Source organism: Protopterus annectens, chromosome 5.part1 (assembly GCF_019279795.1).
Source record: "Protopterus annectens isolate FY-2018-M chromosome 5.part1, PAN1.0, whole genome shotgun sequence".
Taxonomy (NCBI): domain Eukaryota; kingdom Metazoa; phylum Chordata; order Ceratodontiformes; family Protopteridae; genus Protopterus; species Protopterus annectens.
This window is the reverse complement of record NC_056736.1, coordinates 793,932,569-793,960,341: the sequence shown is the minus strand read 5'-3', so window position 1 is coordinate 793,960,341 and position 27,773 is coordinate 793,932,569. Positions and strand designations below refer to the sequence as shown.

The 27,773-nt window shown below is 43.8% G+C and overlaps 1 protein-coding gene across 4 annotated transcripts in view; it reads left to right on the top strand.

The window, feature by feature from the left end:
* TTLL7 (tubulin tyrosine ligase like 7) overlaps positions 1-27,773 on the top strand; it is a 1,782,535-nt gene that overhangs the window by 1,300,263 nt on the left and 454,499 nt on the right. For all 4 annotated transcript variants that reach the window (XM_044073411.1, XM_044073409.1, XM_044073408.1 and 1 more), the window contains exon 16: positions 189-472. In XM_044073411.1, the coding sequence (XP_043929346.1) occupies positions 189-472 (284 nt within the window). The remainder of the gene's footprint in view (positions 1-188; positions 473-27,773) is intronic.

The window sequence follows — 27,773 nt, the reverse complement described above, 5'->3', positions numbered from 1 at the left end:
TTAATGATCCCATAATATGTACAACCTGTGTTCACAGTGGATCTGTAGGTAATCAAGGTAGTCACATTTTCAATTATTCCAATCTGAAGAAGGTTGCACAAATTATATAATTGTCTGAATGAAAAACTTGGGGCTAAAAGAGACATCCAAAATGAGAATAAGCTGTTCATTTTTATTTCTTGTTTTAGGCAGAACAAACCGGAAACCTCCACAGAAGGCAACAAAAATACCATCTTGTGCTTCCTCTATATCATCTAGCACAGCACCTATTAGACGTTCTGTGTCCTGTCCTCGTTCAATTTCTAATATTTATGCACAATCACCAACATCAGAACAACGCCCTTTCTCAGCCAAATGTCCTTCTCCTTCATTACAGCTTTCTTCTGGATCTAGATCACATTCGTTAAATCGCAATGCATCCTCAGCTCGAGTACCTCATAGTACTAGCCTTGGTGGTATAAGTTCACCACTGGTAAGTATTTACATTTTATTGTGTTTTTGTCTTTTGTTCTGGAAGGCCCTCATTGTTTCTGCTTCCTCCTTGAATCCTATCTCATACGTTTTATGAGACTGTGTGTATGGGGGGGTGACAAAGCAGGCAGTCATTACAGTCAGTGTTTTAGTTTAAAAAAACATATTAACAAGTAAGCAAAGTGAAGAAAAGAAGTGCAGTTCTTATCAAATAAACCAACCTGCAGTCCAAAATAAATAGGCATGTTTCAGTTAGGCTTTTTCACATTATAGCCAACCTTTACTGTTACACGCAGTGTTCTTCTGTAAACAGGACTCTGGCAGATCAGCTTGCAAAATAAAACAGTATGTACAGACACCTCTAGATTGCAGAGCAGCTCACTTCCTAATTCCATCAACAGGGAACAACTAAACAACTTCACATTCAGTTCAGACAGTAGTAATTCCCGTTGGCTTCTCCTCTCAAAGGTTAGGCCCCTTATCCTCATAGAGATACCTCCTGCTTAGGTTCATAGGTTCGTAGGAGTGTACTAGGCTAATGGCCCTGGAGCCTTTACAAGCCTAGCCCATAGGATTACCCTGGCATCATGCAACCCGACCTTAGTTCTCAGTGCCTCTGTCAATTTGAGCCACTGGAGTGATCCCCGGGGTGGATTTTCTATTTCCCATCCACTTATCAAGATTTCTTTTGAAGAGGGCCAGTGAGGTGCTCTGTTTGAGATGTATGGGAAGTCTATTCCATAGCATGGGCAGCCTCTGGGTTGTGAACCTGTCCCTCCAGCACATTCTGTTGATTGTGGTAATGAGGTTGAGGTCTCTGGAGCATGTGGTGCGGAGGGATTGGGATGTCTTTAGATGTAGCATTTCTAACAGAGCTGGGTCAGACATGGCTTTGTAAGTCAAGCAGAGATTGCCTCTAAGTAGGCGATATGAGACAGAGAATAGTTGGAGTTTTTTGAGTCTGTCCATATAGAGCAAGTGCTTAAGGCCTAGGATCCTCTTTGTGAGGTACTTTTTGTGGCCTCTCCAGTTGTTGCAGGTGTCTATTGAGGTACATGCCAAATGGGGCATTGTACTTGATGATTGGCCTAATGAGGGAAGAGTAGAGGGGGACAATGACCTCTTTCTTCCTGAATGCAAAACCCATAGTAATGAGATGTGCAACATAGAAGGACTTTCTGACCACAGTGGCAATGTGGTGGTCAAAAGAGAGGTTGCTGTCAACCTGTGTTCCCAGATCTCTTATAATGCCTTCTGTGTTCAGTGGACTATCATCGATGTGGTAATTCATGGGAACTGGGTTTTTCCCAAAGGGGATGGCGACACATTTTTTGGCATTGAGCTTAAGGCCATGGTTCTGACACCTGTCGTTGGTCTCAGTCAGACCTTTCTGTAGGATGTCAGCATCACTTGGGGAGTTAATAATGGCTCCCAACTTGCAATAGTCTGCGAACTGTCAGCCAGAGTCAGTTTGTGTTGGCCTGGACTTCTGAGAACTAGATACCAAACAGGAAAGGACCCAGGACCGATCCCTGTTGGACTCCACTCGTAACTGGTCATCAGTCTGACTTGGAGTCAGCTACTTTCACACTGTGGGTTCTGTCTGTGACCCAGTTTGCAACCCACCTAGTGATAGAGGGGTTGATGCCTAGCTTAGTGAGTTTTTCTGTGATTCCTGAGTGGGGAATGGTGTCAAAGGCCTTGGCCAGATCAAGGTAGGCTGTATGAACCACCTTGCCTTCATGCACAGCTCTGGTGACTGACTCAAAGAAGTCGACCAAGTTGAGCAGGCATGATCTACCCTTCACAAAACCAAACTGTGTGGGATCCAGAGTTTGAAGATTCCCTATATCCTTGTTTATTAGGTCCATGATGATGCGTTCCATAGCTTTGCATATCAGACTTGTCAGGCTAATGGGGCGATAGTTCCCAGCATCTGTAGTCACTCCTCCTTTGTGGAGATTGATGACTGTAGCAGTTGAAGTGAGCCTATGATTGAACAGGGCACACAGGTGAGGTGCCAGTTCACTCTGTAGTTCATGTAGAACACAGCCAGGGATATTGTCAGGTCCCATAGAAGCTGTATTCTTGGCCTTGGACAGTGCTGTTTTAACCTGTGCAGCAGTAATACTGGGTGCCTGGCAATCTACTGGTATTGTGATTGGTCCTTTGGGGAGGGGAGAGAGGGGTAAAGTTGGCACTGAATGTGCCGGCCAGTATATTGGCAATATCTGTTGGCACGGTATAGGAAGTACCATTGTGCAGTAGCTCAGAGCAAATCTGGGTATTGCCCTTGAGATTCTTTACGTAACTATTTTCATAGCTAGCTTTAGAGGATTTGATGAGGGATCTCAACTTTTTGTTGAGGCTGATAAGGGAGTTTTTCCAGTTTTGGGACTTCACCTTTTTTTGCATCAGTTTCCTCCTTCTGTTGTGGAGTATTTTTATGGCAGGGGACCACCAGATTGGCTTCCTTTTTTGGAGGAGACTGTCTTGGCTTTATTGGGTATGGCGAGATCCATGCATTTGTGTATGTGTTTGTAACAGTGCATTGGTGTATGATTCGGCAGTCATGCAACTATTCTCCATTTGCATGGGTGCCATGAAGTTAGCCACATCTGTTTTTAGGAGCCCAAAGTTATCTTTAGAGAAGTTTTTCATGTTGGTTACCTTTGTTGGGGGGGGGGGTGGATTTCCAGGGTGATTTGTGGTCGGATCTAACCAGGGAGGAGTTGACTATTGGTGTAGAGCAACGATCACCCATGTTAGTAATGACCAGTTCTGGGATGTTGCTACCTTTAGTGGGGGTAAGAATGAGCTTTTCCAAGGCATTGGAATTAATGAATTCCAGGAAACGTTGGGCAGGTGTATTGGTACATGAGTAGTTTTTCCAGTTAATGGAGAGGTAGTTGATGTTGCCCAGAGTGAGTGTGTTAGGTTGGACCGTAATATTCTCCAGTGTGCTTAGGAATGTGGAGTGTGAGTCTTGGGACATGGTTGGGGACCTATAACAGGCTACGGCCTGAATCGCTGTCTTACCCAATGTTAGCTGTACCTGAAGTATCTCTGATGCATTATGTTGGGCTACCAGTCTGGAGGTGTGCGCATCCTTTATGAATATGGAAACACCACCACCTTTGGGGCTTCGGCTCAAGTTCTGGGGCCGAAAGGTGTGGAATGAGTTATAGCCTGGTAGTGCAGGGGTGCTTTCTGCTGCCTTGAACCGGGTCCCTGTTACAGTACAAATGTCGATGTTCCCCATTTTAAGGAGTGCTTCGAGTGAGTGAGTTTTGAGAATTAGACTTCTAGCGTTGAGCAGCATTTGTTTGTAGCTGTTACAGTGGTATTTTAGTCTTTGGAACACCACCTAAAAAAGGCACTGTAAGGTTGGCAAGAGCCTTGGCCTGTATCCAGAAGCCCAGGGGTGACAGATGCAGGCCATCTCTGGCAAAGCATCGAGGTCTGTCAGTCATGTCATCCCAGGCAGACAGATACTGGAGCCCCTTAGAATGACACCAGAAACTTAGCCAGTTGTTGAAATCAGTAATTTTCTGCTTGTACTGTGGTATCATTCTGGGTGATGGTAGGATGCTGCTCAGGGCTAGGGTCATACCCGCCTGGGCTACATAATCCGAGAGCTCCACCATGTCTTTTTTCATGTAGTCCAGGGAGGTACATCTCTGGTCATTCACACCCACATGTACAATGACAGAATCATATTTGTACCTGTTGTTGAGCGACCTGAGTGCGTGCGTTATGTGGCAGATCCTGGGATCTGACAGGCAGCTGACTATTACTTTCTCCTTATTCAACCTAGTGAGTGGGACATCAGTGTGCCTTACTATCGAGTCACCTATGACTAGTGTGCTGGGCATGCTGTTTTGCCTTAGGGGCTTTGGTTGAGTGGCACACTGTTTAGGAGAGTTATGTGTCTCGTGATTAGTGTTGTGTTGTGGTGGCCAAGTGCGTTTCTGCCTTGGAGGTTTCTGCTCTTTGGGTAGATTTTTATTGAGAGGCTCCATGAATGTGGGTGTGTGGTTTGTGTTTTTATGTGAAGACAGTGCTGGTGTGTGTTCTGGAGGGCTAAGTGTTCCATGTGGTGTGGTGCAAGTGTTGACCTTCTCCTCTTGACCAGCTATTCCGGTCTTGGCTTTAGAGTGCATGCCTTCCAATTTGGATATATAAGTGCATCTCCCCCAAATCTGAGTGTTGGGAAGTAAGTGGAGTGGGTTGTCGGTGTAAATGAGGCAGTTGCTACATTGCATCAGGATGCCCAAGTTCACCAGGTTAATAGTTGAAAGCACAGGGAACTGACCTTTAGACATGTCTGGAGGGCTGGGCATTAATAATAAGTATAGGAGCTGTTTCCTTGTAGAACATTTAGTGCTGGTAGCGCTTTTGTGTGCTCCAATAATTGCTACAAGAAGTCTGGCATGGTAAAGTGCTAGACTAATAAGCTAGTAAAAGTGCAGGAGAGGAGAGAACTAGAAGATCAAAGGGAAAAATAACTCTCCTCAAACCCAGAGGTCATGAATCTGCTGTACTCTGTGGACTGTGTTTTCAGTACCCTATGTACATCTGTCTCTCATTACCTTTGTCATCCTTGCTTGCTTCTGAGTTAATCTCTTGCACTGTGCTGTCTGATCCCTCTATGCCAGTACATTTAAAAGAACTACTTCCCCCAGCATAAAGCCCTCAGTTTGAACCTTTTCCAAATGGGATGTATGCCCAAGACAGCGCATCTGCAGCCATGTAGTCACAGCCAAGCTGTTGCATTCTCTTAAAGCTAAAAGGCTAGAGGATCAGTGACCACTAAGATATCTTTGAGTTAGTGTCTTTGTGTTAGAATAGCCATTGAAGGGGAACATGATCTATTACCAGAACAGCATTTCTTCCCAAGATTTAATATTTCAACTTGGACAAAGTCCAGTCAGTAGCTAAACACTCTGTTTTTATAGTTATCTAGCATTTCCTGTCATTAGTAAGTTTTCTATTAATATATTAGAGGAAGTGCCCCCACCCCATCTAAAACCTGAGCCAAAACTACTCCTATGCTTACCTCCAAGGCATATTTGTGTGTTAGGGATTTTTCTGAAAAGTTAAGAAGCTATGAGAATGAGTTCTGACAATAGCATACCATTTAGCTGTCTGAAGTCTTGTTCCTTTGCCTTTGTCCACTTCAGTGGTGGCTGACCTATATGGGGCAAGCGATACTGGCAAATCAGGAAATGTTGGCTAATAATCTTTCACTTGCTTTTAGTGGTTAGTGTGGACAGAGTTTTCACTGCTTCCATATTTTCAGCCTGTAGTTTTTCAAGCTCTATACCTACCATATAGCCCAAATAGTGGGCTTCTGCCATTTCCTTACTTGTATTTGACTAGATTAGGCATCACTCCAATCTAATAAAGAGAGATCTGATGTTGTCCTTTTCATTCTTCCTCAACACATGGGTTTGTATCCGACTCGGCCATATTCTCTAGATTTCAGTTCCAACTCTCAAGCTCCTCTTTCTACCCATAATGCCTTAGTCCATCCCCATTACCTCAGATCTCGTTTTCCACCATCGTGCTCAGATGTAGGTTCCTATCTTGAGCAAAATTTAGTGGTTTATTATGTCAGTTCTTTATTTTTTGTCTAAAAAGTTTCTTCTAATTATTTCATTTCGAGCTTTCCTCCCTCTATAAGGCCCATTATTGAGTACAATGCCCCATTCAGCATGTACCTCGCAAAGCACATGCAGCAGCTGGAGAGACCACAGAGGTGTCTCACCAGGAGAATCCAGGGACTCAAAAATATACCATACACAGATAGGCTAAAAGGCCTATCCCTCTACTCTATTTCATACAGACTCCTCAGAGGTGACCTTTGTCTGGCATACAAGGCGATCTTGGACCCCACCGTGATGGGACTGCTGGATATCTGCAAGTCAAGCTCCACTCAAGTAACCTGCACAAATGGCCTCAACCTGGGCTTTGACATCAATAGGACTTAGTGGCAGGACAGATTTGTGTCCCAGAGACTCCCCCATCTGTGGAATAGACTCCCTGTCCACGTCAAGCAGTACCTCTTTACCCCTTTTTAAGAGCAACCTGGATAACTGGATGGGAGATAGAAAATACATCCCTGGAATTCCACCTCTGTCCCTGCTGGACAGGGGCATCGGGTGCTGATTTATCTGTACATGGGCTAAACTCTTGGCTAGGCTTATAAGGGCCTCAGAGCCAATAGCCTAGTATCTTTCTATGATCCTTAGTTTTCGCAGGTGTTAGGTTTTATACTATCACAGGTAGTATTTCTTTCGTGCCATAGTTGGTATTGTTTTTACCCTTTAATCAGGGTATTTTCTCTACATTACCATTGTTGCTAATTTTTTATTTTCCCTTAAAAGAGAATATTCCTTTTTTTTCCAACATGTTATCTCTGCTCTGCTTTACTGTACTATTTTATTATTGAACTGCTTGGTACTAACTGCCATGTTGGATAAAACAACATATTTCAAGAAATGTTATTCTTGTAGGAATAAAATTCTGAATTCGGATGCCCACAAGGAGTGCGTTTATTGCTTTTGAGCCAGCCACTTAAATACTAACTGCACTATCTGTTCTACCTATAACCTAAGGGCTCTGGCTGACTGACATTACAAGTTGATTTTAAAAGGCTTTCTACCTGCTACTTCGACTTCTTCTGCAGTGGAACCCCCACACACACACACACACAAAATTTACAAAGTCTGCTCCATACGACTTTGTCAGGACCACCTGTCAAAATTCAAAAAATCTCAGATTAGACATTGTTGGATCCAAAGACCCGATCTTCGGATTTGAAACCTTCAGATCCAAAATGGATCCAATAATCAATACTGGCCAATCCAACAGCACCTTCCTAAAATCCGAGATCCTTAGATGTGAAACCTGGCAGCTCTCAAAGAAGTCACACTCTGTGTTATGTGATTACACCAATTTCTCCACTCTGTGGTCTCAGTTCTTACAAACCCCTAAGAAACACGCAAAGCCACAATCCACTTAATCCTCCAGGTCCTCTGGAAGTTTGTCAGAGGTGGGATGATGCAAAAATTTCTCAGAGCTCAAATCCAGATGGGGGTCATACTGGCTCCATCCCCTTTTGGATCTGTGAGCATTCCAATGACATCCCTCACTATTCTCTCACCTTCTCTGATCCATCCAGCTGTTTCAGAGTCCCAGGATCTGAAAACCCTTTAACTCTTAATGGTATCCCTAATGAGTTCCACTCCGAAACCTTTGGATAGGAACGGGTCCAGGAGCTGAAGTGCTGGTGTCAGACCTGTGGGGCTGGGATCAACTCCATAGGATCATAGGAACATAGGAAATTACTAGGCTATTGACCCTGAGGCCCTTACAAGTCTAGCCAAGAATATAGCCCATGTTTTAACAAATCAGCACCTGATGCCCCTGTCCAGCAGGGACACAGGTGGAATCCCAGGGGTGTATTTTCTGTTCCCCATCCAGTTATCCAGGTTGTATTTAAAAATGGTTAATGAGGTACTCTGCTTGATGTGGAGAGGGCGTCTATTCCACAGAAGGGGGAGTCTGTCCCACCAACAAGTCCTATTAATGTCACAGACCAGGTTGAGGTCATGCATGCAGGTTACGCAAGTGGAGCTTGACTTGCAGATATACAGCAGTCCCATCAAGGCGTGTCTGAGATTGCTTTGTATGCCAAACGGAGGTCACCTCTGAGGAATCTGTATGAGACTGAGTAGAGGGGCAGGGCTTTTAGCCTATCTGTGTAGGGTAAATGTTTGAGGCCCTGGATTCTCCTGGTGAGGAACTTTTGTGATCTCTCCAGCAGCTGCATGTGCTTTGTGAGGTACATGCCGAAAGGGGTGTAGTCAATAGTGAGTCTTTTAAGGGAAGAATACAGGGATGTTATGGGTCTATAATGTCCTAGATCAGTGGATGCTCCACCTTTGTGCAAAGGAATGACAGTGGCTGTCCTCCACTCGGCTGGGATAAAGCTGGTACTCAGGCTTTGGTTGAATAGGGTGCCTAATGGTGCTGCAAGTTCCTGCTTGAGTTCATGTAGGATGCAGCCTGGCATGTTATTGGGTCCCATGGAGGCTGTATTTTTTGCATTTGAGAGGGCCATAATGACTTGCTCCCTAGAGATAAGGGGACAGGGCAGGTGTTGGGGATGTCCTGATTTACTAATGGGTGGACAGATGGGTGACTTTTTGCTGAACCTGTCTACCAGCAGGTTGGATATATCTACCGCGTTTCTGTATGTGGTGTCCTTGACCACCAGTTCTGAGCAGATCTGAGTGCTTCCTTTGAGAATGCAAACATATGTGAACAAGGTCTTATGATTGTCTTTAGTAGATGTGGCCAGTTTGGAGTTGAAGTTTGCTTTCGAGGATTTCACTAGTGCTCTTATTTGCTAGTTCAGGCTAAGGAGAGATTGCTTTCAATTAGGCACCTGCTCCTTCTTGGTCCAGGACAGCAATGTTTTCCTTTTATTATAAAGTTTATTTATTATAGGTGTCCACCAGACAGGTTTACTCTTCCTTTAGGAGGAGGATTTTGTCTATTCCTGATTCCATGCAGCTATGTAATTGCTCATATAGTACTTTGGTGAAGGTTTAGATATTTGTGCCAATTCATGTGGAGGGGGATGGGGCTGTGAAGCTGTTTATACCTTCCCTCAGGAGGTTATATTTGAGCCTAACTGGGGGGGGTCGGGGGGAGATGGTGACTTCTAAAGGGGGGTCGTGGGAGATGATGACTTTTAAAGGGAGTGCTTTTTGGTTGGATTTTACCAGGGAGGATGACACTGTATGGGTGCTGCAGTGGTTACTCATGTTGGTTAATACCAAGAGCAAGAAATTATCACTTCTTGTGGGGTTGTCATCCAGCTGGTCCAAGGCATTTGCACTGAGGAAATCAAGAAATCACTGGGCATTTTTGTTTTGCCATGAGTAGTGCTTCCAATCTATGGTTTGATAGTGAAAGTCACCCAGGATCACAGTAAAGGATTGAATCTTTATAGATTCTAAGAGGTCTAGATAGATGGAGTGGGCATTTTGAGTCAAAGATGGGGGCCTATAGTTAGCTGTGATTTGAATAGGGCATTTGTCAATGGTTAACTGCACCTGGACTGTCTCCTGTGCGTCATACTGTTTGACCAGTCTTGAGGTATGTATGTCTAATATATATATTGAAATTACACCTCCCTTTGCTTTGCTGCCCACAGTTTGGGGTCTGAATGTATGATAGGATGAGGAACCTGGTATGGCTGGGGTGCTCTCCCCCGTTTTGAACCAAGTTTCTGTGGCTGCACAAATGTCAGCATCTTCCAGGGTTAAGAATGCTCACAATGAGTGCAGCTTTGTGTTTAGACTCCTAGCATTTAGCAGCATGACTTTTAATTTGTGTTTTGATGAAAGTTTCAAGTTGGTAGTTTTGACCTCATGGCATTGCCTAAAAAAGGCACTATGGGGGAGGTAAGACCCTTTGCCAGAAGTCTGAAGCCCAAGGGAGACAGATGCAGGCCATCTCTGGCAAAGCATAGTGGTCTTTCGATCATGTCTTCCCAGGCTGGCAGGTACTAAATCCCCTTGTAATGACACCAGAAACTAAGCCAATTGTTAAAGTCAGTCATTTTCTGTTTGTATTGAGGCATCATTCTGGGTTATGGTAGAATCCTGCCTAAGGCTAGGGATATACCTGCCTGTGACACATATTCAGTGAGCTCGATCTTGTCTGTCATCAAATAAACAGCCTTTGCAAGGCTCAAGCCCAGGACCCTGCACACCATAGACAAAGTGATTTACCACTAAGCCGTAACACTAAGCCATGCCAGATATAAGTGTCCGATCCGTCCCTTCCCCTCAGAGCCTTTGCCTTGGACAGTTTGAGTTCAGTTCCATCGTCAAGACATGGATCCAAAAGCATTTGTGATCTGCCTGTTCTGGGAACTTCGACTACAGATCAACTGGTCACAGCTTCTCTGAATCTGTCTGCCTTATAGATTGTGGAAAGATATTTTCCTCTCTCTAGAGAACTGTCTCCTCATTCTTCAGATCCAGCCCCCATTCCCTTGTTGGTTCTGAGCTCTGAGTTGATCAGGCCTACTCCACAGGGACAGCTGGTTCCAACTAGTTTCCAAACAGCTCCTGTAGAGGAACTCCCTCTCTCCTCCCCCTCTCTTCCGATACCTCCCCTGAACATCCCACAGAGGAGATCCATCAGAAGAGAATGTGCAAGGAGGCATGTAGATTCCCTGCTGGAGTCTGTCATGGAGGATACTGATTTTCATGAAGGAGAAAGGTCCTACAGATCACCACCAGATGATATCTCCTTTGGAGACATATTAGAGATTCTCAGACAAAAAAGGTGTTTGGTCTTCTGAAAGTTGGTATTTTTAAAAGCTTTTGTTTCTGACCATCTACATCTTGGTTAGACCCCTCCCACACGGAGAACTCATTGATTTACTTTCCCATCACGCTTGGAAGAACCTATCCCAAAGAGACCTGGTAAATTTTTAGCCCCTCTGAAAGACAGACCACACTGGAGCAAAGGAGTCTTGGTGGATGCTATGGTTGTGGCAGGAGCCACTAAGAAGGAAGTAACAGAACAGAACTATTCTGTCCAGCCACCAAACAGGGAGTCTAGTGTGCTGGACAGATTCAAAAGGCAAGCCTTTGCCTCAGCAACCCTTGCCCTGACTTTTTTTTAATTATCTGGCACACTTCACGAGGCTTCAAAGAGATTTGACCAAGGAGATTTCAAATAGTCTCTCACAGTCCATGTCTGCAGAGGATTTCAAAAGAATATCCATTCAGCTAGCCACTCTGTTGTCTATTGTGAACACTTCAATGAGGTTAATTTCTCACACAGCTGAAGGCACCTCATGAGCGGCTGGTTCAGGCATTGTCCTAAGATACATGCTTGGATGCGGCTGTGCAACTTTAGAGAGCCTTTTTAAGACATCCTTCATCACCATCCCCTTCAATGGCACATCCTTATTTTGGCCATCAGTAAAAGATATGCTTACCTGCAACAAACAAGAAGGAAAGACTCTGTTTGCTGTGGGAATCAAGTTTTCTACCCCTCAGTGAACACTTCTGCAGGAATCAGAGAGGTGGTAAGAAAGTATGGTTCCAAAAATCTCAGGGATCTTTCCATGGTCTGCACAGAGGCAACTCTTCCAGAGGCAGAGGAGGAAGTTCCAATGGGACAGATTGCCCTAGAGGCTGAGGAGGGCCTAAAACCAGGGTTTCCATGATTCTTTTCTGGACAGACCCTTCCAGTGCTCCTGAAGTGCTGCCCGATTGTCCAACTCTGGAGGCCGCCAGGAGATAATTATCTCTGCACCCAGACGTCTGGCCAAACATAAGAGAAGATTCCTGGGTGCTAAAAATAATATCTAGAAGTTATTCCATTCCATTTTTCCAACTTCCATTTCACAAAAGGAAGTAACCAGAGGAAAGCGGCAGCATAAGAAATTAAAAAGCTGCTAGACAGAAGATTCATCCAAGAGATCCCATCAGACCAAATAAGATTCAGAATGTACTTATGCTTGTTTTTAGTGCCCCCAAAGATGGGGGACCTCATACCATTTTTTGGCTTGGAGCCAGTCATTACCAATTCAGAGCCTTGCCCTTTGGACTCAAGACAGCCCACAGGGTGTTTATCAAATCCATGGCAGTGGTAGCTGCTCATCTGAGACTCAAAGGGTTCCACGTGTTTCCATATCTGAATGACTGGCTCCTTATTGCCCCCCCCTCCCCCCAGCATCTTCTCCAACAGTACAGGGACTATTTGCTCCAGATTTGTTAGTTACTGGGGATGATAATAAATTATACCATGTTAAACTTGACACCAGTCCAGAGCCTGGAGTTCATTGGTACACATCAGAATACAACAACACAGTTAGCATCACTACCAGTTCATCGTATATCCCCCCTCAGGAATCAGGTCCACCTGCTTCATTCTCATCCATCTCCCCCACCCAGATGAGTTCTTCAAGCATTACGATCCATGGCAGCAGCCATTGTATTGCTTCCATTAGCATTATTCTTTATGTGTGTCCTTCAGTACACTCTAGCTGTTCAGTGGTCTATTCTTCAACAACCCCTATTCTTTCCAGTCAAACTTACTCCTATTTGCAAATATCACGTCAACAACTGGCTAAGCTTCTGGTGTCATTCAAAGGGGATCCAGTGTCTGTCAGCCTGGGATGACATGCTCGACAAGCCACTCTGCTTCGCCAGAGACGGCTTGCACCTGTCACCCTTAGGCTTTTGAATACTGGCCAAGGCTCTTGCCACACCCATAGTGCCTTTTTTAGGCAAGGCTCAAAAGACAAACCCACCGCCGTAAATAGCACAAGTAACAAAAAACTGAGAGTAATGCTACTCAATGCCAGAAGTCTAAACCTCAAAATGCATGCACACGAGACTTTAAGGCTCCAGAGAGCATCCCAGCACTACCAGGCTACAACTCATACCATACATTTCGGCCACAAAACTCAGACCGAAATACAAAAGGCAGGGGCATATCCATATTCATCAAGGATACCCACAGCTCCAGGTTAGTGGCACAGCACGATGCTTCAGAGATCGTCCACTTGCAACTAACAATGGGCAGAACTGCAGTTCAAATTGTAGCTTGCTACAGATCACCCACCATGTCCCAGGATCCCCATTCCTCATTTCTGGAAACACTGGGAAACATAAAGGTCCTACTAAACAACCTGCTATTGGGTGATTTCAGTTACCCAAACATTAACTGGGAGAACTACTCAAGTACTAACTCCCTTGCCCAACATTTCCTAGAATTTATAAACACCCTGGATCAACTGGTCAACACCTCCACCAGAGATGACAACATATTGGACCTGGTCATCACCAACATGGGCAACCAGTGTTCTACACGGGAGGTCAACCCCTCGCTGGTTAGATCTCACCATAAACTAATCACTGTGGATATCCACATTCCGCCCATAGGCCCCGGTCAAAGAAACCACCGTGACAAACTTTTCAAAAGCAAACTTCACATTACTTAAGACTGAGGTGGAAAGTTTCAAATCCCCCATGCTAAAGGATAATGCTGCCTAAGCTGCAAAATCCTTTACTAATGCACTTTACGGGCACATACAAGAATGTATGGATCGTGGTATCCCAAGCAAAACCAAGACTCAGTTCTCCAAGAAAAGGAAACCAGTGTGGTGGATCCCTGCCATAAACAAGCTATACAATAGAAGGAGGAAACTAGTACAGAGAAGAGTAAAATACCAAGAGGGAAAGACATCCCTGATCAGTATCGGCAAGAAACTATGATCCTCATAAAATCATCCAAGGTTAGCTTCGAAAGAAAAATTATCGTGTCAGCACACAGGTTGCAAGGCCATAAAACGTTTATTGTATCAATTCCACAAGCGCTTTCACCCTAAATCATTTGTAGGGCTTTTTCAAGTGTAAAAACAGTGTAACTGTTCAATCAGCCATCTTTAAATAACTTCATTAATAAAAAAAAAAAAAAAATACCACTATGGATGCTGACAAAGATGTGGTAGTTACTACTGACATGGCTGAGGGAGGGGAAGAAAGAGAGTTGAATGAACAGGATTTTTCTGGGGGAAAGGGAAGAGGAAGGAACCAAGTGAAAACAAAAAAGAAAGGAAAAGTGTAATGATTAACTTGGACAATAAAGTAAATAGGGAAATAGTTATTGATTCTGACAAAGTGACTTATTCCTACAACTGTTTTAAAATTTTTCACCTAAGTGGAATTGAGATTAATGAAGAACACTTTCACCTTTTTGAAAAAGATTTTAAATTTGTTCCAGCAGTTAGATTTGATGTTTGTGATACCCTCACAGAGTTAAAACTGTACACTAGAAAATTAAATTTTGCATTAATGTTTGAGCAGACCAATGGCTATGATACAACTAGCTTTAGAAAGGCTAGTACATTCAACCCTCCTCTCCACCCGGCTTTACAGGTGTTTGAAGAGACATGTGCATCAGATTTATATGAACTGAGTGTAGATAAAAAAATTAAGAAAAAGTTTTTGTTTAAGGCTAATTTGGCCACAAGGGAAAAACACATCTTGGAGAACTTACTCAACGACAGGGGGATTCAAATTATGAAACCCGATAAGGGGGGCGGTATGGTCTTGGTCAACACTTTTGATTACTCTAGTAAAATTTTGAACATCCTGGGGGACGTTGATGTCTACATTCCAGTTTCTACGAATGAGATCAACATCTCTTACAGGAAAATAGATCTAGCCATAGAAGAATTCATCATGGAAGGTAGACTGGATGAAAAGATTGGTATTATGTTGACCATTAAGAAACCAAGACTAGCAACTTTCTTTGGAATTCCAAAGATCCATAAAAGTACAACTGACCCTCCATATAGGCCAATTGTGTCAGGGAAGGGGTCTATTGCATCTTTTTTGGACCATACACTTAAATATATCCCTGATCAGTATGAGCATATGTTGAAGGATTCTTGGGATTTTTTTACATAGTTTGACACTGCAGTCTTATGAAGGTGAGGTGTACTTTTTAACCATTGATGTGGTTGACCTATTCACCTGTATTCCAACTGATGAGGGTTTAGATTACTTTTGGCTACTTTTGAAGTAAGTAAAAAAAAAAAAAAAAGTAAGTAAGTAAGTCTACCTTGAGCTTTGATATTGACCTGTTGATAGAACTAATGAGAATTGTGTTGGAAAACAATTTTGTGTATTTTGAGGGTGAAACTTTCAAGCAGGTTAGAGGCGTAGCTATGGGGGCGGCTTGTGCCCCCATCTATGTCAACCTTGTCCTTTTACAATGGGAGTTGCAGCATTTGTTTCTTTCAGATTTTTACAATAACATCAAATTATACCGACGCTTCTTGGACGATTTGTTTATTATTTGGGAAGGACCAGCGAACACTATTGTGGAGTTTGTTGAGTTTTAAAATTCCACCACTGGATTCTTAAAATTTACATTTAATTTTGACCAGGGTGGAATTGAATATTTAGATGTGAGGTTAGATAAAACTAATGGGGGACTGAAATCAAGAATTTATAGGAAAAATACTTTCAGTAATTCTTACCTCCCCTACAACGGTGACCAGCCCTGGAAACAAAAAGGGGTATAGTCAAGGGCCAAATGGTCAGAGCGGCCAGGATGACATCAGAGTGGGATGATTTTTTAGAGGAAACTGATTTTATTTCTGATTTGTTTAGTTTAAGGGGTTACCCTGATAGGTTAATAAAGGAAGTGTAGGAAGAAATTATAAATGGTTGTGCAACTAGATATTCTCCTATTTTGGGGAAACCATTGGAAACTGTAAAAGGTCATGAAGTGGATAGTGAACAAGCTTTTACAAGAGCTATGGTTCTTCAACACAGTAACATTACAAGGGAAGTTAAGGACCTCATTCAGAGAAATTGGAAGATGTTAAAGCACAATAAGGACTTCACAAAGTAGGTGATCATCCTAACTTTGTTTATAAAGCAGGAACAAATCTGAAAAGGGTGTTCGAAAGTAACAATTATAGACGTACAACTACTTTGGACAAGGGAACTAGTAGGTGTGGTAGGTGTGGGTATTGTAGATACATTTTGGATGAAGTACCCATCTCCTTAAAAAATTATGGCAACAGTAGGATTTACTTAAAGAAGGGTAACTGTCATACTAAGGGTATTGTGTGCTTAGCCCTGTGTAGAGACTGTCCTAGTTTCTACATAGAGAAGTCAGAGAGAGTGTTGACCAAACAAATTTATGAACATTTATATAACATAAAAAAGGGAATATTAATAATGCATTAAGAAAATATTTACAAATGGAGCCTCAACACACTGGCTTTCGTTTTGGGATTCTTGAACAAATAACTATTGACCCTAAAGGGGGAGATTGGGAGAATTGGCTATGCTGTAGGGAGACCTATTGGCAAATTAGACTGAATGCCACCCACCCCCTATTAAGCCCTATTAAGCCTTATTTGATTAAAAAAGCAGAAGATTTATCAAAATAATTACTTAAAACAACCACTGAAACAATTATTAAAGTAACATTTTGATTGTATTGTTTAACATAATTTTAAAGTATTTTAAATTTTTGACATCCTTTTCTTCTTCTTTTTTTAGATAGAACTGTTATTTTGTGTTATTTTATACTACTTTGATTCAAAGTTTTATCAAGTTTATTAATATTTGGTAGACAAAGTGAACTTATTTGTGTTTTTAAACTTGACAGTTGTAAAAATGTGCGTAGTTACTTTAAATTTAGGTCAGACTGGTTTTGGCGCCTTTTTTTACAATGAAGTTATTTAAAGATGGCTGATTGAACAGTTACAATTACAGTTACAATTGAACACTGATTTTACACTTGAAAAAGCCCTACAATTGAGTTAGGGTGAAAGCGCTTGTGGAATTTATACAATAAACGTTTTATGGACTTGCAACCTGTGTGCTGACAAGATCGTTTTATTGGATTAGTGGTTTTGTTTCTACAATCTTTTTCCACTTGTTTTTTATTTTTTTATTTTCGAAAGAAAAATTGCCAAGGACACCAAAGATAACCACAAGGGATTCTTTAGCTATGTCAAGAATCTAAGTGGCAATTCCCAGATCTGCTCGGAGTTAGTGCAGAATGCCACAAAATACACTGAACCGACTGATATCGTCAACATCCTGGCAGACAGGTTCATTGCAAATTTCACCCCCCTCTCACACCCAAAAGGGCCCTCAACCATACGAGAAGAATGTAGTGCCCCTGAAATCACAGACACTCAGGTTAAAACAGCCCTCTCCAAAGCCGAAAACGCAGCATCAATGGGACCGAACAGTGTCCCAGGCTGCGTCCTTCATGAGCTCAAAGATGAACTAACCCGTCACCTAAACACACTGTTCAAACTCAGCTTCTCCACAGGCTATGTGCCCATAGAGTGGCGCACAGCAACGGTTATTATTAACAGACCTCAGGAACTATCGCCCTATAAGCCTGACCAGCTTGGTCTTCAAGGCTATGGAGCGCATCATCATGGATCTCATTAACAGAGACATTGGGAACCTCCAAACACTGGACCCCACCCAGTTCGGCTTTGTTAAGGGCAGATCATGCCTCCTAAACCTGTTGGACTTCTTTGAGACAGTTACCAAGGCTATAGACAAGGGAAAGGTGGTCCACACAGCCTACCTAGACCTCACAAAGGCCTTCGACACCATTCCCCATTCTGGTATTATAGACAAGCTCACCAGCCTGAACATAAACCCCTACATCACGAGATGGTTGCCAACTGGCTCCCGGACAGAACCACATGGTAAGAGTTGCAGGAGCTAGGTCTGACTGTAAACCAGTTACAAGTGGCGTTCCCCAGGGCTCAGTCCTTCAGACCTAGAACCCCTCCTGTTCAGCATGTACTTCTCAGAGGTACAGGCAAGCACAAGAGGACTATGGCTGACCAAGTTCGCAGATGACTGCAAACTAGCGGCTATAATTGACTGTCCAGCTGACACAGCCATCCTCCAAAAGGGTCTCACTGAGACAGATACCTGGTGTCAAAACCATGGCCTCAAGCTAAATGCCAAAAAGTGCATAGTCATCCCCTTTGGAAAAAACAAAGTACCCACAAATTACCACATAGGGGTAGCCTCTTAAATACAGAAGACAAAATAAGGGATCTGGGGACCCAAGTAGAGAGTAATCTCTCCTTTGATAATCACATTGCCAAAGTGGTTAGAGAATCCTTCTATGTGGCCCACCTAATCACCAAAGGGTTTGCATCCAGATCAAAAGAGTTCATTGCGCCCCTCTATGCATCACTCATCAGACCCATCATAGAGTACAGCGCCCCATTTGGGATTTAACTTACAAGACACCTGCAACAGCTGGAAAGACCACAGAAGTACCTCACCAAGAGGATCACTGGCCTCAAACAGCTGCCCTATGCAGCTCGACTGAAGAAACTCCAGCTGTACTCAGTTGCATGCCGCCAACTCAGAGGTGATCTCTGCTTGACATACAAGGCCATGTCCAACCCAGAACTGATGGACATGCTCCACCTAAGGAAAACCATATCCCCTCGAGCCACACGCTCTAGGGATCTAAACTTAACCATAACAATAAATAGGACGTGCTGGTGGGATAGATTCCTGTCCCAGAGACTTTCCATGCTCTGGAACAAGATTCCAATCTACATTAGGCAGAGCTCCTAACTAACACTCTTCAAGAGAAACCTTGACGAGTGGATGGGAAACAGGAAGTTTACCCCGGGGATCACTTCAGTGGCTCTGCTGGACAGAAGCACAGGGAACTAATCTAGGGGGGTGGCGAAAGCCAACACATTCTGGCTAGGCTTATAAATGCCTTTGGGCAGATAGCCTAGTACCTACATATGAACCTGCGACAACCTTTTATTCTACCGCTCCCAGCAGGCACAGTGACTACAGAGAAAGTTAATAATTGTTTAAAATGTGGGAAACAAATACCTCATAAGGATTTCCACTCTTAATGCTTACCTTGCCTAGGCCCAGACCACGACGTCTCGGCCTGTACAGCCTGTGCTTCCTTCAATAGACGCACTCTTAGGCATCAGGCAGAGTTTGCAGAGGAATATTTTGGGCATATTTACTGTTATAAAATGCCGTCTGAGCTTCCGACAGCTCATTTACCCATAAAACGTAAGGAGAAGGACCAACACACGCGGTCCATGGTTCCGGCCGACTCCACGCCCAGGCCTACCGCTAGTGTCTCTGTCTCTGCTGAAACCGAATCTCTACCGATTCCGACCGACGACACCACACAGCCGGTACCGGAGGCTTCCACTGGGTCGGTCTTAGAATTACCTTCTGAAACCGGTGCTCCAGAGATATCCGACACCATTTCTGTGGACAAAACTACCCCAACACGTGGGGCAGCCAGGCCTCCTGTATCCATGTCCATTAAGGCTTTTACTCGTGCTAAAGCTGCTAAACAGCCAAAATCCCCCCCCCCCCCAAGGCTATTCCTCAGGGATCTTCTACAGGTTCACAAATTTTAAGCTTAGCTGAGGACCTTATCTCCTTAATCAGGGGCTCTCAGCCACACCCAGACAGGGGCTCTCAACCTCCTCCAGGCAAAAGGCCCAGGGTTGAGCAGACAGATCCCCAGTCCTCTGATGAGGCCTCAGATGACTCTGCCTTTTCAGATTACCAGGAGGAGGCCTTTCCGGCCTACGAGGATTCTGATGCAGAGGAATCTATTCCCTCGGCCTCCCCCCCTGAAGAGATGTCTTTTGGGGAGACCCTTCACTCCATGAGAGAGCATTTTAAATGGCAGGGCCAGGAATTCTCTGATTCCAGGAAGAGGTTAAGGACTTTTTTTGCATTTGCCTCAGCATAGACCTTTGGCTATTCCTCCTGTTTTAAATGTCATAGAGGATGTGTACTCCAAGTCTAGTATTTCCCCAGACTCCCTCCCTCCGGCTCCTGTCAAACCCGACAGGTACTACAGGGTCCCGGACACACATCTATTCCTTTACAAGGGCCACTTAGCTGACCCAGAAACTATTTCCCAGGGGCCTAAAGGGGTTGCAACCTCCACTACTAAGAACCCACTTCCTTCTGAAAGGGAATCCAGGGCCTTAGAGAGATGGGGTAAAAAAGTGTACACTTCTTCCACTCTTTCTATGAGAGCATTGAATTGTCAATTCCATATGATACAGTATCAAGAATATCTGTTAGATGAATTGCATAAAAAACTAACCTCACCTGTACCCCTAGATCGCAAGGCACTTCAGGATCTGGTGCATAACTCCCAGCAGGTTAGCAACCATTTTTTACAGTTTGGTTATGATGCATTGGAAGCTTCATGTAGGTCAGCAATGACAGGTGCAGTCATACGTAGACATGCTTGGCTGAAGGAACAAACATTGCCAGATCATGTTAAAGCAATGCTTCTGAATGCACCCCTGGAAAAACAAAAGTTATTTGGTTCCACGGCTCAAGAGGTCTTAAAGAAATTTGAGGAAAAGGCTAAGTCAGTACAGACAGTCAAAGATTTTCTCCAGGTCCAACCACCAAGATTCAGCAGAAATTGGCCTTCTAAGAATTGGTCCTTTCCAGACACAGACAGATTTCAAAGAGGCAAAAATAGGCATGCCAGAGCAAGCTAGAGGCTCCTACAGAGGACGTCAGTGGCAGCCTCCTAACCAAAGAGGTAGTGCAGGACCTACACCTGCTGCACAAGGACAAACTCAATGACTTGAATCTGACCCCGCCAACCAGGGCTCAATTGGAAGCACCTTTGGGTGGAAAGCTATCTTTATTCTCAGAAAATTGGCACATTATTACAAGGGACAAATGGATACTGCAAATAATAGACAAAGGATACAGATTCCATTTTCATACATTACCAAAAAGACAAGGCATGCCAAATCTGCCACCGAATCAAAGGACAGAGGCTTTCAAGCAAATTTCCAACCTACTGCAAATGAAAGCAATAGAAAAGGTTCCTCTCATAGAACAATTCCAAGTATTTTATTCCAGACTATTCATTGTCCCAAGAAAAGAAAAGCAATGGAGGCCTATTCTGGACTTGTCCGCACTAAATACTTACCTCATTGTGCCAAAATTCAAAATGCTGACCTTACAGCAACTCCTTCCCATGCTGGGCAAGGGGTCCTGGCTGGTAACTCTAGACCTCAAGGAGGCATACCTGCATGTCCCTATCAGACAAAGTTGCAGAAGACACCTCAGATTTCTTGCAGGTTCAGAGCATTATCAATTCTCAGCATTGCCCTTTGGCTTATCTACTGCACCCAGAGTATTCACAAAATGCCTGGCATCAGTAATTGCACATTGCAGACTTCAGGGGATTCAAATATACCCATACCTGGACGACTGCCTTATACAAGCGGACAGCCAACAAACATTGGTAAAACACTTGAATTATGCCATCCGCCTACTTTAGGCTTTGGGATACACAGTCAACATTCAGAAATCAAGACATGTTCCATCCCAAAGAATAATTTTTCTGGGTGCAAAACTAGATACAACCACCCAAATGGCTTTCCTCACAGAAGAAAAACAAGAACAACTACTGGATTATTTCAGAAACCTGACAAAACAAACCCAACTGACTGCAAGGAAAATCCTGCAGGCCCTGGGTTTCATGGCATCTTGTATTCTTCTGATTCCACAAGCAAGGCTGCATATGAGGAAACTACAATGGTACCTAAGGAGTCTATGGTCTCAACACAGTCACAGCCTAGAAACTTTGATTCCCCTTATTCCATGTCTTCAAAAGGAATTTCTGTGGTGGGCTCAAGCAAGCCAGTCAAACATGGGTCTGCCTTTCAGCAAACCAAATATCAGCCAAACCATTACAACGGATGCCTCAGACCATGGATGGGAAGCGCACATGGAGGGCAGATGCATTCAAGGACAATGGACACAAACAGAGTTTCGACTACACATAAACCAAAAGGAAATGCTGGCAGTGATACATTCAATCGAGGCCATCAAGCACTTCCTACATCAAGGCCACCTGTTAATAAAGACAGAATATACCACAGTTATGTGGTACATAAACAAGCAAGGAGGTATCCATTCTTACCCTCTTTGCAGGCTGGCAATGAATCTTTGGGAACTTTCCCTAAAACTCAATATAGAGCTGCAATCCCAGTTTGTACCAGGCAAAGACAATGTACTGGCGGACAGCCTAAGCAGAAACATCATGGATCCACACGAATGGATGCTGCACCCAGACACCTTTCTTCAAATAACACAATCATGGGGAACGCCGGACATAGATCTTTTTGCCTCCCACCACAACCATCAACTGAAGAAATTCTGCACAAGGACATACCACCCACAAGCATGGAAAGTGGACGCTCTCTCTTTCAGCTGGAATACTCTAACAGTATATGCATTTCCACCTCTTCCGTTAATGACCAAGGTCTTACTGAAGATCAGGACAGAACAACCAAAAGTGATTCTGATAGCTCCGGACTGGCCAAGACAACACTGGTACCCACTGTTAAGGAGCTTGTCACTCACGAAACCGTGGCCTCTACCACAATGGCCACTTCTTCTGACACAGCACAATTACAAAACTCTGCACTCCAGCCTAAAAACCTTGCAGCTATCAGCCTGGAAAATACCTTGACTCCTCACCTGGATAAACTATCCAAAAAGGTAAAGGATATCATCAAGGAAGCTCGGCGGCCTTCCACAAGAAAGGCATATTCAGGAAAATGGAAAAGATTTCGCACTTGGAACTCCACAAAGGGCCAAGATCCGACAGTAATGAGCATTCCACATATCCTGGAATACTTGGCAGAAATGCTCCATAATGGCCTTTCTTACTCTTCCATAAAAATTCATGCTTCAGCAATTTCAGCAGAGTACAACACTGATCCACCTGTATTTTCTCATCCGCTGCTAAAGCAGTTTCTAAGAGGGATAAAAAACATCAACCCTCCAAGGAAACCACCAGTGCCTACATGGGACCTTAACTTCATGTTGGAAAAATTAACTCTACCTCCCTTTGAACCAGCAGCATCTGCAGAACTACAGTACCTGTCTTGGAAGACTGCTTTCCTTCTGGCCATAACCTCAGCAAGAAGAGTATCTGAGTTACAGGCCCTCATGGCAGTACAACCATTCCTTACTTTTCATCAGGACAGAGTCTCATTGAGAACCAATCCTTCATTCATGCCAAAGGTGGTATCCATGGTCTCACTGAACCAAGCTATTCACCTGCCTACCTTCTTTCCAAATCCACAAAATAAAGGAGAGAAACTTCTTCATACCCTGGACATTCACAGACAGTTGCTCTACTACTTGGACAGAACTAAGACTTACAGGAAAACTGACCAGCTTTTTGTAGTGTATGCTGCTGGTGTACAAGGAAAAGCAATTTCCAAACAGACAATTTCAAAATGGATAGGGAATTGCATTCGATTCTGTTACTCTTTTCATGGCAAATCTGTGCCAGCCAACATTAGACCTCATTCCACCAGAGCCACAGCCACCTCCACAGCCTTCTTAAGAGGGGTGGCTACAAAGGACATCTTAGAAGCTGCTACATGGAGCTCCGTGCATACATTTTCCAAGCATTACAACTTACCTTTATATTCCAGATCCAGAGCAGGCTTTGCTACTGCAGTCCTGCAGGGTATTTTAGCTACGCCATCCTTTTCTTAGGCCCTACCACCTCCAGCTTGGCTATGGTATTCTACCCATATGTAAGGACTGCAGATGCATCCTTGAAGGACATAGTACAGTTTTGTACCTACCATAAATGTAGATGACCGATAGGTATGCATCTGCAGTCAGGATTTCCCTCCCTCCTACCCCTCTGTGGTATTACTTGAGTATTTATCCCTCTTCTAGCTAGCTGGGGTTATCTATTATGGTGTATTTGTTTTATATTACTGTGCATGTTTGGAGTTTTTTGCATCTCTCCAAATTTAGCCTTCATTAGAGGGCACCTGGCATCTGGGGCAAGAAAAACTGAGGAAGATGGCGTTGGCTGACACTTTTATACCCCAGGCGCTCTGACGTCAGGGAAAAGGGTGACATCAGCCGATGCCTGACCCAGACTTTGGAATCCGGCCGACCGAAGGGCTGCCTGAGGCAGGACAAACCCATATGTAAGGACTGCAGATGCATACCTATCGGACATCTACATTTATGGTAGGTACAAAACTGTACTTTTCTCCACTTCCAGTAATGGTTAGCCAGCCCAGGCTTTCTTTCTCATGTACATACTATTATTTTATCTTCGCAAAAAGACTCTACTAAGAAAGTTTATAAGAGCAAGTGGAAAAGATTCTCACTTTGGCCTTTAAAAAATGAAGTATCCTTTTTCTGCTTCAGTTTCTGCAGTACTTGAATTTTTAGCAGATGTTCTTCGTGTTTCACTGTTGCAGTCATTACATTTGGGTTATCTGCTTGCAGGTAGCCCTCAGTCGGCCTGATTAACAAAGTCTTGGTTCCTGGGTCAGTTGCTGTCCCTTCTTCCATGATGTCAGGTCGCCAGGGGCAAAAAACATGCAGCCATTACCCCAGTCTTTCTTGCTGTACAGTGCCCAAAGCAGAAGCAGTTTGCAAGTGTCGGTCGGCTGACTCCTGAAATTTTTGTTTTCGAGTTTCAGTACCAAAGTCTTCAACTAAAGCTAAGTACCCCGTTGGAGAAACTTTTTCTTGCTCCTTACTGATGTCAGTAGAAGTTAATAATTGCATTACTTGTGCGAAGCAAATATCTCATAAAGATTTTCATTCGTACTGTATTCCTTGCCTAGGCCCTGACCACAACGTACCTTGCTGTCAGTTTTGTGCTTTATTTAATCAGCGCACTATCCATCGTCGGTATATTTTCGCCTCTAAATATTTTGGTTCTCGGTTTAATTATCCAGAAATGTCATCGGTTAGCCATCTGACTACTGGGATTCTGAAAAAAATGCAAAGATAAAGACAGAGACAGGCCACTGAGGTCCAAAACTGCCAACGACGATGCTTCTACTAAGCCAGTCGCCAGTTTGCCAGTACTCAGTGTGGCACTTTCGCAGCCCCTGATACCCACTATTTCTGATTCACAGGCATCTACTGAGACCCATTCAGAGTCCAGTATGCCGCGAGATGCTTCAACTATGGAACCCGCGGATGTCTCTACCTTGGATGAGTCCGGAGCCGCTGTGCAGGCACCGGCTTCTGAAGGTGTATTCAGGCCTGCGGACTTGCATATTAAACCGACGCCTCCTTCTTTACTTAGACCTAAATCTCGATCCATGTATAAAAAACTGATGCCCAGGCCACATGCTCAGGCCTGTAGGCCAAAAAACAAATGATAAGAATGGCTGAAGATCTAATAACTCTAATCAGGGGTAGCTAACCCCCCCCCCTTCTAAGAGGCCTAGGACTGAAGTTGATTATGAATCTTCTGATCAGGATTCTGTTTTTTCTGACCCTTCTGATGATCTGCATTTGCCCTTACCTACTTATGAGGATTCTGATGCAGAGGACTCTATTCCCTCTGCTTCCTTTCCTGAGGATTTTTCTTTTGGGGAAACCTTACATACTCTAAGGGAGCATTTCCACTGGGAAAGCCAGGATTTTTCTGATTCAAAAAAAGAGGCTTAGGGATTTCCTTCTCCTACCTCAGCATAGGCATTTAGGTATTCCTCCTGTACTAAACATTGTTAATGATGCTTTCTCTGAATCTAGTTTGGCCCCTGATTCCCTGCCTCCTGCACCCAGAAAACCTGACCGATACTACAGGGTCTCTGAGTTCCACATGTTCATTTTCAAAAATCCTATTGCAGATCCAGAGACTATTTCACAGGGGCCCAAGGGCATTAAGGCTTCTACTGCTAAAAATCCTACCCATCTAATAGAGACTCCAGGACGCTGGATAGATGGGGTAACAAGATTTACACTTCTGCAACCTTGGCCATTAGGGCTTTAAACTGGCAGTTTCATATGTTAAAATATCTGCAACATGTTATTGGACTGCTTAAACAGAAAATGATTTTGATTCCTGACTGTGTGGGAAATAAAGAATTACAGGATTTAATGCATTCTGCCGAACAAGTTGGAAAACATACTTTGCAATGTGGTTTTGTTTTGATTCATTAAGAGGCCTCTTGCAGGGCTGCTGTTACTGGGTCTGTGCTCAGAAGGCATGCTTGGCTCCATTAAATCAGGGCTGCCTGTTTGGCGACAAGGCTGAGGAAGTTCTTAAAGAGATGGAAGATAAAGCTAAATCTATGCAAACTGTTAAAGATTTTTTACAAGTTCAGCCTCCTAGATTTAGTAAGCACTGGCCCTCTAAGAATTGGTCCTTTCCAGCCCCTTCCAGGTCTTCTCAAGCCAAACCCAGACACAGCAAAAACTCCAGGTTTCAGTCCCAGGGGACTCACAGAACTAAGCAGTGGGGGGCCTCCACTTCCAAGTCTGGGAATAATAAGACTCCCCCCTATGGTAAACTGTCTCAATGACTTCTTTTTAAAATTTCCAAGCACTTATCAACTGACTGCCCCTTTGGGGGGAAAGATTGCTCTTCATGCAAAGAATTGGGAACTCATTACCCAGGACAAATGGGTTTTAAATATAGTGTCCCAGGGATACAGATTTCACCTCCACACATTGGCAACACCAATTGGGTGGCCGGACCTACCACTAAATCAGTGGGCAGAGGCCCAAAAACAAGTACTTTCTCTCTTAAGCATGGGGGCTATTCAACTGATACCAGAAGAGGAACAGGGACAAGGTTTCTACTCGAGAATTTTCCTGGTATCCAGAAAAGACAATTCATGGCGTCCTATCTTGGACCTGTCTACTCTAAATACCATTTTGGAGATTCCAAAATTCAAAATGCTGACTCTTCACCAATTACTTCCTATGCTAGGCAAAGATGCCTGGTTGGCAACACTAGATTTAAGAGAAGCATACCTGCACATCCCAATCAGGGAATCTTTCAGAAGATACCTATGCTTCAAAGCAGGCTACATGCACTATCAGTTCTCTGCACTTCCCTTTGGCTTATCTACTGCGCCCAGGGTATTCACAAAGTGCCTAGCTCCAGTTATTACATTTTGCAGGCAAAGAAATATTCAAATATACCCATACCTGGATGATTGTCTAATTCTGGCAGAATGCCAGGACATACTTTTGAATCATCTGGCCTTTGTAAAAAGGGTTCTAACTTGTTTGAGGCACACCATCTAAAAAGCCTATGGTGTCAGCATTACCAAGACAGAAACAATGATTCCTATCATACCTTGCCTTCGCCTAGAGTTCCTTTGGTGGGCAGAGGCCTGCCACCAAAACAAGGGACTACCTTTCACACCACCCCCTGCCGCCCAAACCCTAACAACAAATGCATCAGACTATGCATGGGGGGCTCACCTGGCAGGGAAGTGCATTCAGGTCAAATGGAACCTAAGTCAAATGCACCTGCATATCAATCAAAAAGAAATGTTAGCTGTACAGAATGCTCTGACAGCCTTCAAGGACCACATTCTTCCAGGACAATTAATGGTAAAGACAGACAACACCACTGTTATGTGGTACATAAACAAGCAGGGGGGGGGTACACATTCTTACCCCCTCTGCAAACTAGCCATGGCATTGTGGAACACTGCCTTGAGCTACCAAGTGCACCTATAAGCTCAGTTTCTTCCAGGAAAATTAAATACAGTGGCAGACGGATTAAGCAGAAATCTCATGGACCCACACAAGTGGAAACTGGAACCAAGGATATTCAACATGTTGACAAGCAAATGGGGGAGCCCAGATATAGACCTGTTTGCCTCTCCCCAGAACTACCAGTTGGAA